The following is a 17,136-nucleotide window of genomic DNA, read 5'->3' as shown; positions in this document are numbered from 1 at the left end:
TCTACGAGCAAAGAGCGCCTCAGTTAAAATAGTAACTTCTGAATAAAAAAAAATTTACTTAGACAATCTCTCAATATTACTACAACAATATTATTACAGATATAAAATGAATGTCATAAAAATACTTGAAAAACTTGTCAATTGTACATTTAAATTATTGTTTAAATACAGAATCAAAAATTATCAGAATCAGGAATATTCCCTAAACAGATTTTACGACATAAATCCGGTTTTCATAATTCCTTTCAAAATTCAAAACAAACCATAAATTCCTTAAACTAAGCCTAAAAAACTAAGCTCATTAACCAACTTCCCCTCTTAAAAAACTATATGTATATCCGTCCAAAAAACAAACACTAACAAACTTTGGGGGTTCTTGGGTGCATTTCCAGAAACGAACGAAAATGTTTACTTTTTCGGGCTATTTTCGGTCTTAAGCCGGGAACTTCTGTGACTTCTTTTTCATTGACTTCCAGTCCATTTGTGAATAACATTAAACAGACTTAAGCCCTAATTTGTACGTTGAAATATTTATGGTCTAGGGAGGTTCTTTTTTTCCTAAGAGGGAAAAACAGGGGCGGGTTTGTTTTGGAATTTGTATACGACAATTGATATATTTATAGTAGTTAATTTCACCATTGGCTATAATTAAGTACAGAAAAAAATCAACGTCTCAGACTTTAAATTAAAAAGGAGTATTACAACTTTAAAATAATTGTTTCTAAAAAATTTATTTTAATATATTGGCACACAAAAATCGCTGGTCTTAATGGTAAAAATTATGATCTTTTTTTTTTAGTTATTCATTCTCTTCGTAGATTAGGTATAGCCAAACATCCCATACCACTTAAAAATTTCTTAAAAAGCTGTTTTATGCTTTTTAGACCCCTATAATTTATCATTAAAAGGCACTACAAATAATCATTTTCCTTCTTTTATAAATCTTATTTTGACGAGCTTAATTTTTTTTAGTACTCGGCCAATATGGATTCTAAACAATTCTAAAGTTTTTGAGAATTTATTTACAGAGTATATAAATCACATTGAGTTGTGAACAAGTCAAATTCAGCATAAGAACCGAACTATATGTGTAACATATTACTGAGTACTTTAGAGAGAGCTCAGGTTATTCAATTTTTTAACAATGACAGCAGGCAATATTTTATATAAAATAAAATTGTTTACTTTGCTGATGGCCTTAAATCTTGCACTTCAGGAGGATCCTAATTATTTAGCACTTTAAAGTCCGGCTGTATCTCAACATCTCCAAATGTAAAGCTACAAACTTTTTTAAACAAGTCATTTAACTCATTTTACATTCATATTTACAATAAAGAAAATACTATAGAGTGTGGTGGCTCTAGCAGTACATGAGAAATTAGCTTTTAAATTTAAACTTGAATTACACTGCTCATATGATCTATACAGGGTGTCTACTATAAAAACCGCCAAACTTTAAGAGGTGAATAATCACCTGGTTAATAGGGATGTTTTTTTTTCAGCAAAAACTACTGCATTTAATATGCTTTCCAATGATATACTTATTTTTGTGATAGCTATTTGTTTTCACAGCAATATCATGGGCAAAATAAAGAAAACCACAAAAATTGAAAATTCTCAAATTTTATATTTCTTGATCTTTTGAGCACCAATGGGGTGAGTACTTGTAGATCTATCTTGCCTAACACATCAAATCCACAAATTTCCATTAGAGAAGCCGTAAATAAATAACATATCGCGATATTCATTATTTAAGAAAAAAGGCAGGTTTTCCTTCTTTTGTAAATGGTAATGAATCCGCAAAAGAAGGAAATTCACAAACCATGTATCACTTGATTTTAAAACAAAAGCATAGAAATTTACAATTTGCCAAGAACTATCATTAAGTTTTCACTTCGACTTAAAGTAGTTAAATAGGTAATTTTATTTAAACGTGCTTAAAAAATAATATTGCGGAGGGTTGTTGGGTGGGGTCAGAAATAAAACAGAAACCTGTTTACCTAAATGTCGATGTTTCGACTTATATTAAGTCATCCTCAGGACACTAAGTCTAGGTTTCTTAAGTTATAATTAAAACACATTTATAATAGGAGCGTAGAATTATTTTTAACATGGGTTAAATTGTAGGTGTTATTGTGGGCAAACTAGAATCAACAATTGTTGATATAAGTCGAAACGTCGACATTTAGGTAAACAGGTTTCTATTTTATTTCTGACCCCACCCAACAACCCTCCGCAATATTGAAGATATTGGGTCACAAACACGAAATTAAAAAATAATGCCTAGTTTCACAAACATTGAATATCGGGACGTTACTTATTTATTTACGGTGTCGCAAATGGAAACTCGCGGGAGGCAGTAAGGGAGTATGCGCTTCGTTTTCCTAATAGACGGCAACCCCATAGAAGTACATTTGCAAAAGTGTTTAGACGCTGTGGGGAAACTGGTTCCATTTGAGGTTTGCGGATTAGAAGATCATCAAAATGGTTAATGCTGGAGACAAGAACCTACGATTATGAGAGCTGTTACAGAAGATAGATCAAGAAGTACTCGCCGCATTGGTGCTGCATTAAGGATTCACCATTTCACTGTACATAGAGTTCTTATAAAATATAAAAAGTTCAGGATTTATTGCCAGTGGATGGTGAGGTGCGGCTTCAATTCTGTAGGTGGTACTTGAATAAGTTGCAAGAGTGAGGAACAGATCAAATATTTTGGACAGATGAGGCAACATTTACAAGAGCCGGAATAATGAATTTAAGAAATAACCATATATGGCATACAGAAAACCCTCATGCGACTGTTGTTTCACATTTTCAGCATGCAAGGGTTAACGTATGGATAGGCTTAATGAGAGGTCGCCTTTTCGGGCCTGTAATACTTCCTGATCGGCTCAATTCCAATGAGCCTTCAAATTTATTAAATAATGACCTCTTTGACTTTCTGGAAGAAATCCCCTTAGCCGCTAGACAGAAACTTTAGTTTCAAATGGATGGATACCCAGCCCATAATGGCAGAATTGTGCAAAATTCCTTGAATCAATACTTTGGGGAGAAATGGATCGGAAGATACGGTCCGGTAAGATGGCCGCCCAGAAGCCCTGACCTTACGCCCCTTGATTTCTATGTCTGGCGCACATTAAAATCTAATGTTTATAGTATTAACATTAATACTCGAGACGAACTAATTAATCGAATTAGTGTGTGTTGCAATGAAATGCGACAAAAATGCGTTGAACTTGAACGGGTTGTTGATAGTGTCAGAAGAAGATGCATCAAATGTATTAAACAAGAGTGAAGACATTTTGAATAATTGTTATAATTTTAGGTTTGTTTAATGAAATTTTGATTTTTTTTATTTTGGTCAATCAAGAAATATAAAATTTGAAAATTTTCAATTTTTGTGGTTTTCTTTCTTTTGCCCATGATATTGCTGTGAAAACAAACAGCTATCACAAAAGTAAGTATATCATTGGAAAGCATATTAAATGCAATAGTTTCTGCTGAAAAAAAAACATGTAGGGATATGCTTTAACAAATTTTAGAAAAACGACAACGAAGAAGATATTTTGCACATTTCCCAAATGGTATATTTAACTTCTGATAACAACCGGTATAAAAAGTTACTCAAAAACTTAAATATATCCGTCTTATAGAAAATTTAATTCTCTTTCAGACGGTATATCTAAATTTTATGTGGTGGTAAGAATAACGAGGATATTCTTGTTTATATGAAAAAAAAATTGATAAAATCAAAAAATATTAAATACCAGAAGAACTAACAACTTTTCAATAAAATGTTATAGGAATTTAATTACTAAAACTTTGGTTTCTTTGGACCTTTCAAGCTTTTTTTCTGAGCCATTTTTATTTTCTTTCCTGGGGCTCGTCAAGCATTTACTTTCGAGTGCATCTCAGGCTGTTGTTGACTTATTGTGCTCACCGATTATCGATCTATTAAACTCAGCCAAAGCCATTTTCAGTCTTAATCATGGGACTATTTCTAAATACCTTTTCTCTTAAGATTAATACCTAATCACTGTGCTGAAGAACACGTGTTCAACTAACTGCATAATTTCGCTTCAGTATTATTAAACAGGATACTTGATGATTATCGAACCTTAATATATAATTAAACAATGATTCTACAGTTTGATATTCTGAGGTCACAGAGAAAGATCTTATAATCACTTAATGTTTGTTAAAAATATTGATCCTTTGTCAAAAATATCAAAAATTGCAAATTTACTTCTGAGTTTGGTTATCTATAGGCTGTTCCATTCTGAAAGGAGTTTGGTTTTAACTTAATAATATAATATAGTAAAATGTCTATATCTATATCACAAAATTTCATATTTATTTAATATTTATTTTGGGACAAATAGGATTTTAACAAAATTTCTTAGTAACTCTTATTTTTCTTCTATAAACTTTTTCACTATAAGATTTAAGAAAAAGGTATGTAAAAATGTAAAATTTTTCATATAGAATCATTTGATCAATTGCAGATTAAGTGACAATAACCTTGCCAATTACGATGAATAATGTAATGTGTCAAGTGAAATCATTTACTTTTATAAAACAAATAAAGTCCAATACAATTATTCTATAAATAAGGTACTGTTTTCTATCCTATCTAGGGTTATTTTAAAACCAGGGAGTAATGGTTAACAGTAAAGTTTGTTTCACGACTAGCAATACTGTAACAACATAATTCTGAAATACTTAGGTACTGTTGTGGTCTCAAATTATTAAATAATCGGATTGACTGTCCTGAGCTTCTACGTAGAATTTATTGATTAAAATTAAAAAAGGTCCCTGGGGTATTCAACAGTTTTACTAAGGACAGCTGCTCTCTAAAATTTATATTATTAAAATGTTATAATGTCCAACCAACAGAACTTGGTTTTCACTAATGATCTTAAATTAGAAAATCTAATCGAGTAGATTGTGGCAAAACTTATTAAAATTTGCAAAAAATTTCTTTTGTAAAATGACTTAAAATTAAGTGTATAACGATTTTTTGGCCCTCAATATATTTTCAGAATTATCAACCAACAAAAAGTTCTGGAATATTATTTGTGATAAAAACGTATTCTAATAGATCTAAATTCATGATTAGAAAGATTACTTATATAAAAAAAGTTCCTCACTTTATTAAAATACCTTTTTTTAGCATCCTGACTCTTTTTCTTTGTCCCGATATGTCGACATCGTTAACAAAACACGAGTCGAGTGGTCAATAAAGTACACTAGGATTATGCTTAAAAAGATTTTCTGCTAAGGATACACAGAATTGAAAAGGCAATAAATTATAGTTTCTCCAGTTTATGACTCAAACATGACATTTTAAACTTAAGTCTCAGTTCTTAATATTTTTAAGTCCGTTTCTGCCTTTAAATCATAATTATCTTGTAAAATAAAAGCCCACTTAATCAAGCCTTCTTAAGTCGCCCCTTCTTAATACGAGTATAGCAATACAAACCACTTCAAATTGAACTTGGTAAATATGCAATCATAAGAACACGCTTAGGAGTTAGTCACGGGATAAATATACGAGCATAAGATTAAATAAAATAAATTTAAATTTAAAAAAAATATATGACTTACTCGTCCTACAAGGCGAATAATCTTCAAAACTCTCAAAATTAGCATCCGAAACGTAACAGGTTCCTACTGGATCTCTCCTATTCATCTCTTTACTAAACCATACATATCTTGGAGCACAAGCCTGAAATAGATAACAAAATACTATAATTATTGAACTAAAAGTTATTTAAATCTAAATCAGAGAAACAGATACATTTAGGTTAGGGTTTATCAGTCAAATATAATTGATATATTCGTTTATTAAGAATAAAGTATCAAATAACAAACACTCCTGAAATAATAAATATACTAAATGATAAATGTATGTCTTCATGGCAATTTCAAAAATGTAGGTTAAATTACTTAATGGCAAATGGATAACATATAGGTTTAAGATTTTAAGGTTCTTTTTTTGTTACGATCCATGCAAATATTTAAGGGAGTATAATATAAAAGAGAAGAAATGTATTCTTGAAAAATTCTAAGATTAGTTTTAGTAGGAGTGTTACGTTTAGTTACATCTCGCGGTGTCAGTTAAGTTCGTAGTTACACTTTAACTAGTGATTCTTTGAGTGATAATTATTTTTTGTACAATATTTTTGCAATGTATATTGTATCTTTTTTACATTATTTTTAAAGCGTTGCCATACACATTATTAAATTACATTTGCTAGGTTTTCGTGCGTTTTCGTATTTGGATAGGCCATTTTTAGTTCCACAAATGTAAAAATTATAGTAAGAATCCGAAGTTAATTGATGATGATAATGACAGGCTCATAATCGAAATAAAAGATGCCAATAATCAATCATGATCCCAAATAAAGAAATTAAAAAAGTGAGTTGGTAGCATGACAATTATAATAAATAAATAAATAAATGTAAAAGCCAAGATGGAAGGAGTATGTTGGCTTGGGGTTTTCTTTATTGCAAAGATTAAAGAAATTAAACAAAAAAACTAACAAAAATTATCTAAAAGTAAAACTGAAATTGACTAAACTAAAATCAAAGAGAATAATACAATGATAAAACGAAAGAAATATAAAGAATTTAATGAGCTTGCTGATAAGATCATAGATACGAATATAAAAATTATTTAAGTCGCTGATTTCAACTTAATGCAATTGCAAAAAGGCCAATAGATGATTATCTTATTTAAACTCCAAACTATACTCGTCCATTATCTTCTTGACACTTCGCCAACAACTTATGACACAAGTATATAAGTTAATATATTTTATAATTTATCTTTAACTATGTTAATCATGGTATACTGAAGGTAAGTGCTATGGATTCCATAGTAATGCCTTAAATTAATTTGCATCAATTGACTCTACGCAATTTTAAGTATATGGTGAATAAAGGTCTGTAGTTTTATGGATTTTATTAAGAGTTTTTTAGGGTTCAGCTCTTGGTACCGTTTATTTCCCAATTTGTTTTTGCAAGTGATAGACATGGGTAAAGTAGTAAAATCTAATTTTTGAACTTCCATTATCTTTATTTTAAATTTAGCACGACGTTTCGGTTGGGAAATCTCACCAACCTTTATTAAGTGTGTACTAACAATAAATACTATACAGGAGTGGTTGGAGGAGCATGCTTCAACAACAGGTCCAGATAAATCTAATTTGGAGCTTCGACATGCCGATGACAGATTTATTATTTGAAACGAAAGATATACAGAGCAAGCAAACTTTCTGGATCACATTACGTCAAGCATCAAGTCCACGATAGATTTGGAAACTGAGTCAGCACTGCCCTTCTTAGATGCTCTTATCAAGAACAACAATGTAGGCCTAATAACATTAATCTATCGCAAACCAACACATACAAAAGAATACCTGCACTACAACTCCAATCATCCTGATTCAACAAAGGTGGTCATGATAAAAAGCTTGTTTAGGAGAGCAGCCACAATATACAACAACAAAGTTGACCTCAACAGGGAAATTAAAAACATTACCAAGAACTGATATAACAAACATCACTACTAGGAAAATAGCAGAGATAACAAGGAAAGAACCACGGCTTTGTACTGGACGATCCCATAGGATTTTTAACGATCCCTTACATCTAGGGAAATTCAAACAAAATTAAAGTAGTCAAGACTGCAAGGAGAAGCAACTTATATTACGCAAAACCAAGGAATCCTTAGCAAGGCCAGCGTTAATCCCTTGTTTCCAGATCCAAGCAACTGGAAACTCCTACTGCTAGGACACTGCAAGATCATAATGGACTTCAGTATAATCAAATGTCATACACCGATAGTATATAACCTTATAGAATAGTCATTGTGGTTAGTTTACACTTGATAATGGTTGCAGATATTTCTCAACTGGAACGCCATGCTCAATTAAAAAATAAATACAATGAAAGTTCAAAAATTAGATCATCAACAATAATATTAATAATTCGACCAATGCAAGAAACATCTCTGATGGACTTTTATATTTCAATGGATTTGCAAATTAATAAAACATGGTTTGTTCTTAATGCTGCTTGCAAGCTTATTTATATGGGGAGTGATTCTGCCTTTTTGGCATTTGCGTTGAAAACGGGTTTTTCAGTAGTTTAACTTTAAAAACTCTGATTCTGGAAAGCAAATCTCCGTCCTTTGATTGCTTTGCAATAAGGGCTATAAGATAGGAGCTTATTGAGAATATGGCTAGAACAGTTTATTTTTCTTTGCTTGAAGTATGTTTTCTATATAGGATACCATTTTGGGGAGCAGTAACATAATATTTGTAAAATCTGCTATTTGTTTTACAAAAAAACATTATACCTAGAAGTCCATAATATATATTGATAAAGAAATATTCAATTGTCTTTTTAATTCACTTAAGACTCTATTACATATATTGTTCCTGAAACATTTTAGGAAATTCTTAAAGAATTGTTCATTTAATTTTTAAGGCTTATTCTTTATTTTATATCAATGTTTTAATAAAATTTTTATCTGTTTTAATTGTTTATAGTAATAATAACATAATAGAGCTTACATTATATTTATATTGTTTTTTATATATCATTAATTATTGTCGTACCTATCGTATAATTATTAAATGAATTAGCTTTGTAAATAGAGAAACTTCTATTTCTCATAAAATAAGAAACAGAAGTATAATGTGTGTTTTATACAGGGTGTCCGCTAATTAATAGTACATGGAAAAACCGCAGACTCCTGATGTAAAAATATTACGATTTAACTATATTTACCTATATCCAAAAGTTAATATTGACTGAGATACAGGGTGTTAAACTTAAAACTTTTTTTTTGTTTTTCCCCAAAAACTTTAACAAAAGTTAACTCTTTTTCACAAAAATTTGTAGTTAGGGGTTTTTTAAGTCGAGAAATTAATTTTTTTAACAAATTGAGTGTACAATGTAGGGGCGCTGTCTGCGACATCTTTTTCTCTTTCATAAGGTCATAACTTTTTTGTGCTTAACTGTATTTAAGTTTTTATTGAAAATAATACTTTTTTCATATTTTTTACGTAAAAAAGGTATACTACTTTCGTGTCGCTCAGAGCCGCCGTTTTCGAAATATCTGCCTTCAAGTTATTTAGTACAGCAGCTCAAGCAAGCAATAATATCTTGTTACTCTTTACCAATCATTTTTCACATCATAAATAATGTTTTAGTATAAGTCATTGAGAATAATGCAGACAAAAATTGGATTATCATTTAATTAACTTTATTTAAAATAACTATGATACTAGAAAATCTATTGAAAGAAAATAACATTAACGAAAACAAACTTAACTATGCGACTGATAACTTTTCCATTTTGAAACTGTGACAAGATTTAGTAAAAAAATAGGTCTGCTTTTGACAAAAACTGTTCAAAATGTCTACCATTCACTTCAATACATTTAACAGTTCTTTTGCTGAAAGATCTCCTAATTTAAAAAAATAATTGTTCGTTTCGTAGCTTTCGTGCAGCATATAAAATTCTCTGCCATAGTTCTTCTCTGGAATTCACTATTTCTTTGTAAACGAGCGACTTCATATAGCCCCATACATAAAAATCCAGCGGGTTAAAATCGGGACTTCGCGCCGGCCATGGCCTCTGGCTCCCACGACCTATCCAGCGATTAGGAAAACGGTTGTTCAGGTACTCTCTGACAGCTCTAGAGAAGTGTGCTGGCGCTCCGTCTTGCATGAAATACATATGTTGCCTTATGTCCAGCGGAATATCATCGAGAAAATCTGGTAAATGTGTTTCTAGGAACTCAAGGTAGAGTTCCCCGTTTAAATTGGACAGTAGTTCGAAAGGGCCCAATAAATGATTATCGATTATACCACACCATACATTAATTTTGAATTCATGTTGGAAATGACGTTCGTGTACTGAATGTGGATTTTGTAATGCCCATGTGTGTTTATTTCTAAAATTGAAAATGCATCTACGTGTAAACGTTGCTTCATCAGTAAATAGTATCTTATTTAGAAACATGGGGTCGGCATTTATTTGAGCACGGCAAAAACGGGCAAAGTCTATCCTGGGCGCAAAATCATTTTCTAATAAATTTTGCACAGGAGTGAAATGATACGGATAAAGACCCTCTTCGTGAAATATTCTACAAATGGATGACTTGCCTACTCCAGTTGCCGCAGCAGCATGTCTTGCACTTATTTTCGGATTTTCAGCCACGCGGACCAGAATTTCTTCTTCTTGCTCTGGAGTTATAACCTTCGGGCGCCCTGCGGAATTCCGTTTAGGACGAAATGTACCTGTTTCTCCTAATCGATCGTAAAGATTTTTGAAGATCTTGAAATCAGGTTGTCTTCGATTTGGATAGAGTTCTGAATATCGTCTATAGGCTTCGCGTCCATTAAAATTTGCCTGCACATATACACACAACATATCCCTCATTTCGGCATTTGAAAAAAGATTGTGCCTCGGCACTGATTCTCAACTTACGAAAAATTTAAAAATTCAACAAAACAGTAAACTGGATGCCAAATCACAGAAAACACTAATTAAATATTTTCTGACAACTTTAAACTAATCAACAAACAACAACAACATGGCGGTTTCCTAACAACTGCGTCTCTAAAGTTCATTTGCTTTCTCATAGCTTACTTTAAAAAAGCGAATTATTTCCCGATTATATTAATTATTCAACCGGGATCGAGTGCATGGTGCACTAAATAATTTAAATACAATTATTTCAATATTTAATTATATATTATTATTATATTTTTTCAATTATTTTCATTAAATATTTATTATTATTTTCAATAAAAACTTAAATACAGTTAAGCACAAAAAAGTTATGACCTTATGAAAGAGAAAAAGATGTCGCAGACTCATGGTCCCTCTACATGGTACATTCAATTTGTTAAAAAAATTAATTTCTCGACCTAAAAAACCCGTAATTACAAATTTTTGTGAAAAAAGGTTAACGTTTGTAAAAGTTATTGGGGAAAAACAAAAAAAAAGTTTTAAGTTTAACACCCTGTATCTCAGTTAATATCAACTTTTGGATATAGGTAAATATAGTTAAATCGTAATATTTTTACATCAGGAAGTCTGTGGTTTTTCCATGTACCATTAATTAGCGGACACCCTGTATAATGTACGTTTTGATTGATGTTCTTATCCTGAATCCCAATAAAAGAGAAGGGAGTCTAGCAAATATCCTTAAAGTGATAAGCAGTAAATCTAGCATTATTCCTGATAACAATACCTAATTAAATAGATGACCTGAAGTATTGAAGAAGGGAGCTTAATTATTAGACCAATTCTGATTTTGATTCTTGACTCATAAAACACAAAAAAAACAAACATTTACTGGAGCAATTTGAATAAATTTCTTCCATTATATTAATAATGTTATCTAAAACTAAAGCCGAGATTTATTCCCGAATATTCGACATCAAGTTGAATACGATATATATCAATAACATAATTTTATTCTTGGGTACAAACAAACTTAATTAATATTCGTGACAGTAAGGGCTAAAAATTTAATTTGGCTATTTTAGCTTTTTGAGCATAAATAAAATATGCTTTTTATAATAATAAAAAAAATACTAAATGAGTTTTGAACGGCTGTGTTATTAATGATTTAATATTTGCCATATGTTATTATGCCTTCTGGTATTAAATCTAAAGCAGCACCTTATGTTGTGCTTAAACCCAATGCTAATTTTAACTCTTAATTATTATACAATGATTGATTGATAAATGTAATGCAAAGCCACACAATTGCAGTTGTTTTCTCCAAGATAATACTGGCTATATTTAATACAATGTCAATACAATATGTGCAATTGCATATTGAATTAAGGCATATAAGGCATTCAACTGTTTGTTTATCTATCGACGACAATAACTTAATTTTTTCCTAATTATGCATGGAACATATAAAGATAAGAGCGGAAACCATAAATAATAGAATGGGCGCTTTCCAAAAAACGTTTTGAGATAACCGCGAAGAGATAAAGTTCTTTGAGATGTGTGATTTGTAGACGGTTTATTAGTTTGTCGCGGTAAGATTAAAGATTTAAGACCGCGGGTTAATTAAGACAAATTAAGGACTAATTTTGGGTTTGGGAGGATTAGATTAGGCTTTCTTCTTCCTTTCTCTTATTAGTCACATATAATTTACTTTAAGTCATAGGCAACTTTGTTTGAAAAATCTAATATTGACCAGGCTGAGATTTTTAGTTTTATAATTAGTTCTTCGGGAACTGCATTGATAAATAATAGGTTAACTTTATGAAGGAAAATAATTAAAAAATTTAGAAACATGACAATTGAAAATTCAACTCGGACTCTGCAAGTAGAAAGTATTATTTATGCGATAATTGGTAAAATAAAATTTAATTTTTAGAGTAAATAGTAGTATAGTTTTTTTTTTAATTTACATTTCTAATGACAAGAAAGGAGTACATTAAATATCACATAATAAAGATTCCTTAGAAAACTGAAGCCAACTATTAATAACTTGCTATTAATCTATCAAATAGATTTCTTTAATTAACTTAAAAATATAGTTACAATTTAATTAAATTTATAACTATATTTTTTAAATGTTAAGTTACATTGTTGAATGTGGTTGAAATGTAATACCACTATAACCAGAAATATTTTAAAAGTTCTAAACCTCTTATTTTAACTATCCGGAATATTCCCTATAAGTGATGTGAAAATAAGAGACTGTTCTACTAAAGGAAACATAAATACTATTTAAAATAAAAATTTACATAATCTAGTAGTACTAAACGATAATAGTAATTTAGAGCTTGTGGATTTTCCACTTTAAACATAAACTTTCATTTTATACTCAATATTAAAATAAATAACTTTAATAAATATTAAAATCAAACCAGTAAATATGCCAAAATACCTAATTGTGAAAAAAAAGTTCTACTTGCGTGCGGTAAAGTGTACTTTGGCGCACCCGTTTGCGTGCGCAGTATAAATGAAAGTTATGCGTTTCCGCATAACAGCTTTCTGGTCTGCTAGAGTCGTCAAACTAATTAAGTGGTAAGAATTCAATTTTTTTAGAAGAAGAGCTTTTTGAAGAGGCTTTAGCTGTACAAATTAGTTAAATAGGGACTGCTACCAGGCAAATATGAAAATTATGAATGGCAAAACGAACAATTGTAAAAAAAACATTGATTTTATCGATAAAAATAAGCCGGGCGACTTTTTACCCATAAATTATTCACCAACTTTTAAGGTTTTAAGCCGTTTATCTCAAAAAATATAAGAATTCAATAAAACAGAAAAAGAATAATTTTTCTTTATTTAATTTAGTATTTGTTTTAGACAAAGACAATTTATTTTTAATTTAATTGAAATATTACGTCATGTTTAATGTTATTTTTATTTTCATGTTTAATTATTTTATTTTTATTGAATTTTTTTAAATAGTTTTATTCACATTATAACATTATTTTTTTACCTAATCCAAATGCAGAGTCAAGTAATAACTTTTTTTAAAATATATACATGTTGGATGTAACAACAAAGAAATTATACTTATATTATAATTGTTTTTATGATATTTTGGCAAATTCATCTTACGAAAACGAATATTGAAAAAATAAATTGCAGTAGAATTTTAAATATATGTAATTCCACAGATTTAAAATAAAACATTGCTCTTCTCAAAATACATAATTCTTTTAAGTTGAGCAGTAGTTTAAAAAAATATATGCCCTTATACTTCTCTGCAAAGTATGACTTTTATTCTACTAAGTGTAATTCTCATATTTTTTTACAATCAATTTTATGTAAAAGAGAAAAATAAGTTCATTTATAATAGAATGATAAAATTAACGTAATTGTCTAATTTCTATTATTTTTTTTTTTAGTTTCTTTGAATTAGAAAATGTTCATTTTACGAAAAAATATTGAATTGAAACCTGGTAAATTCTAATTCTAAGCCTTTTTCAATCAATTTAATTTCTTTGATCTGTACTTTAAAAATAATAATAACAAAAAGCTTAGATAATTATTTTTTTTATTAATATTAGGAATCATCCATAAATTACATAAGACGTTTTGAAGGGAGAGAAGAAATTTAACTCGATCATAAAAAATATTACGCAGGGGAACAGAGAGTAAGCAAAAGTCTAACAAGAAAAAATTCCAGATTTTTCCAGTAAACCTTAAAAGAGATTGTGAATGTTTAGAAATTTCATATGTCTAATAAGGTAAAATATTTCAAAGCACAATTAATAAGTTACTCGTGAGTCCAGTCATTCGTCTTCTATTGCAATTCAAACATTTGAGTAATTAAAAAAAAAAATCGTAAAAAATGACTCTGAATACGATATGATTGAATATATTAATGGCAGTGTTGTTTACCGGTCTAAAAAAGTACATAATTGTATTTTTTATATCACTTGTGATAGTTTGGAGTATGTCCAAAATTTACCATAATTATAACAGTATACTATAGTATCCATTTATAACAAAAAACCTTAATATAGAATAAAAGTCTTTTAACCTAAATAACCATATTATATGTGCATCCATGAAGAAATCGACATAAAAGATTTTAAATGCGGACCTGTACAACTAATCAGCAACGAATTGTCATTCTCCCAAGTTTAATCAGATAATTTAATAATCAGATTTTTAAAAGTAGATTAATATATTTATTGAATAATTGAGTGATAATTTTTGCTTTTTAAATTTGGTTTTTTAAGGACGTCGTGTTCCATAAAAAAGATTGATGTTTATAAATAATTATTTCATGTTAAGTATACAAGGTGATTTCTGAGGAAATGTCAATACTTCCAGTACGCGTTCAGGACCCAGAAATAAATATACAAGACTATACAAATATGGTTTCGCAAGGCTTTCGTTTCCAAAATACAGGGTATTAGAGGTTTAATGTAATTTATCTATTTTTTACATTTAATCTATGAAAATGTATATTGGGCTAAAAATTAGTTTCCGCGAGTTTAAATTTCATAATTTTATATTACGAAGGATCTGATTTCTTAAAAATGATTTTTGTAACAAATACACATAAAATGCATGTATTGTAAGAAAATAGACGTGTGCCTTGCCTGCCAAAATAACTGATGGTTGGCGTTGCCATTTTTCGTCCTGTACATAACAATAGCAACATGAGTTCCTATATCTTCAATATTAAGATCAAATTTTGTTACTGTTATAACTGTTCATAACTTTTATTTTGTTATGATTTAAGAAACATTAGATCTAAGTACGTTATTATGCCTGCGAAATTCTTACATCATGAATATACAGACATGATATTGGTGCATGGCTTCTGCAATGAGGGATGAATTTAAGCACTCGAAGAGTACCAGCGTCGTTTTTTGGATAAAAGAGTGCCGGATATCTTGTATCTGAAAATGATTCTGAAAGAAGCGGGACCTTACGTTGAATTCGAAGAAGCTATCTTCAGTTTTGTCGAAAATGATCCAAGCATAAACACTAGACGGATTGCAGATACTTATCAAGTTACGCAATCGTCTGTTTAGAGAAATCTTCACATCAATTGTTTATACCCATTTCGCTTACAACGGGTTTGTCATTTGCAGGAGAGTGATTTTGAGTTGAGAATGCAATTTTTCATTTGTTAATGAAAATCGAAGGTTGTAGAGGAATATTTTATTTACTAATGAAGCACAGTTCATGCGTGATGGTATAAATAATTTTTACAATGAACGCCGATGATCTCATGAAAACCCTCACGCTATAGTAGAACATCATCTCCAACATAAATTTAGCATTAATGTGTGGTGTGGAATGTCTACCCCTACTGATGGAGCCTGCTCTACGGTTTACGTGTTAAAAATCAAAATTTTCCAAATCGACAGTCGAGGCCGCCTACATCGCCAGACCTTAATCCTTTGGATTATTGACTTTGGGGTGGTTCAAATCACTGGTATATTCACTAAAGTAAAAACAAGAGAAGTATCACAAAATCGAATAACACACGCAGCACAATCTCTAAGAAATTCGTCCGAATCTGTCCATAGACCAACCCGTGTTATTCACCATAGGGCTGACATGTGCTTAGAAGTGAATGGGAGAGTTCTTGAAAATTATAAAACCTAGCTTATGTTTTGAATATAATTTAAGAATAATAAACTTATTGAAAATTAAATTAACACCCTGTATTTTGGAAATGAAGATCTTGCGGATCTATATTTGTATATACTTTTATGTTTATTTTTGGGCCCTAAATACGTATCTGAAATATTGACCTAATGAATCACCCTGTTTAGTAGAATAGTAAAAATTCTTAAATGCCTGGACTGTTCCATACTCGGATCAAAGAAAATAGATTATCTTTTCTAGCCCTTTACCATATAAAGGTGTTACTTAATATTAGGAAAGCTTTATAATTTATATTTTTTCTTCGGTGTATCTTTCTTTTTAAGGAAATAGGCATAAAGCATGAACACATAGCAACTGGATATTAAGAATTTCAAAGCTGTAAAGATATCGAGTAGAGTATATTCTGCTTTTAGAATTACTTTTAAGACTTTATTTTGCATAATATTTCAGTTATTTGAATACAGACCACCCCAAACTTATACCATACCTTAACCGGACCTTAATACAGATTCAATTAGAGATTCGTGTATCAAATTCAAAAAACTTTTACGTAAAATATGACGAATTTGATAAAATTTATATAGTTTCGTAGCCCTTTTTGTTAAATAGTTAACATGCTCTTTCCATTTTAAGTTTTGATCAATCATAATGCCAAGGTATGTTATGTAATTAATTTTAATCAGTATTTGGGATAGCAGTATATTTGTTTTTAATAACACTTAAAAATTGTTGATTTTTGCCTTACAAGTACGACTATCACCATAGTATAACAGCATCGTCTTCGCAAGATATTATTTTAAGATACTATTTAAGTTCAAAAAGAGTAATAAATAATTATTTGAAAAAAACAAAATGTAACCACCAAAATTTAGTTTTTTTCAACAATTCAACTAAATCAATTTCAACAACAATTCAAACAAAATGTAACCACCACCACCATACCTGGTGGAACATCAGCTTTAATTGTCATGCTTTTCGTTACGCAATTGTTT

General features: G+C 30.0%; 1 protein-coding gene across 3 annotated transcripts in view; it reads right to left on the bottom strand.

Annotated features, from left to right (window-relative positions):
* Window positions 1-17,136, bottom strand: part of LOC126741883 (integrin alpha-PS2) — a 264,327-nt gene that overhangs the window by 135,386 nt on the left and 111,805 nt on the right. For all 3 annotated transcript variants that reach the window (XM_050448343.1, XM_050448342.1, XM_050448344.1), the window contains exon 4: window positions 5,611-5,731. In XM_050448343.1, the coding sequence (XP_050304300.1) occupies window positions 5,611-5,731 (121 nt within the window). The remainder of the gene's footprint in view (window positions 1-5,610; window positions 5,732-17,136) is intronic.

The sequence above is a fragment of the Anthonomus grandis genome, chromosome 11, assembly GCF_022605725.1.
Source record: "Anthonomus grandis grandis chromosome 11, icAntGran1.3, whole genome shotgun sequence".
Classification (NCBI taxonomy): domain Eukaryota; kingdom Metazoa; phylum Arthropoda; class Insecta; order Coleoptera; family Curculionidae; genus Anthonomus; species Anthonomus grandis.
Note: the sequence above shows the minus strand (reverse complement) of the source record. Positions and strands in the feature narration are given on the sequence as shown.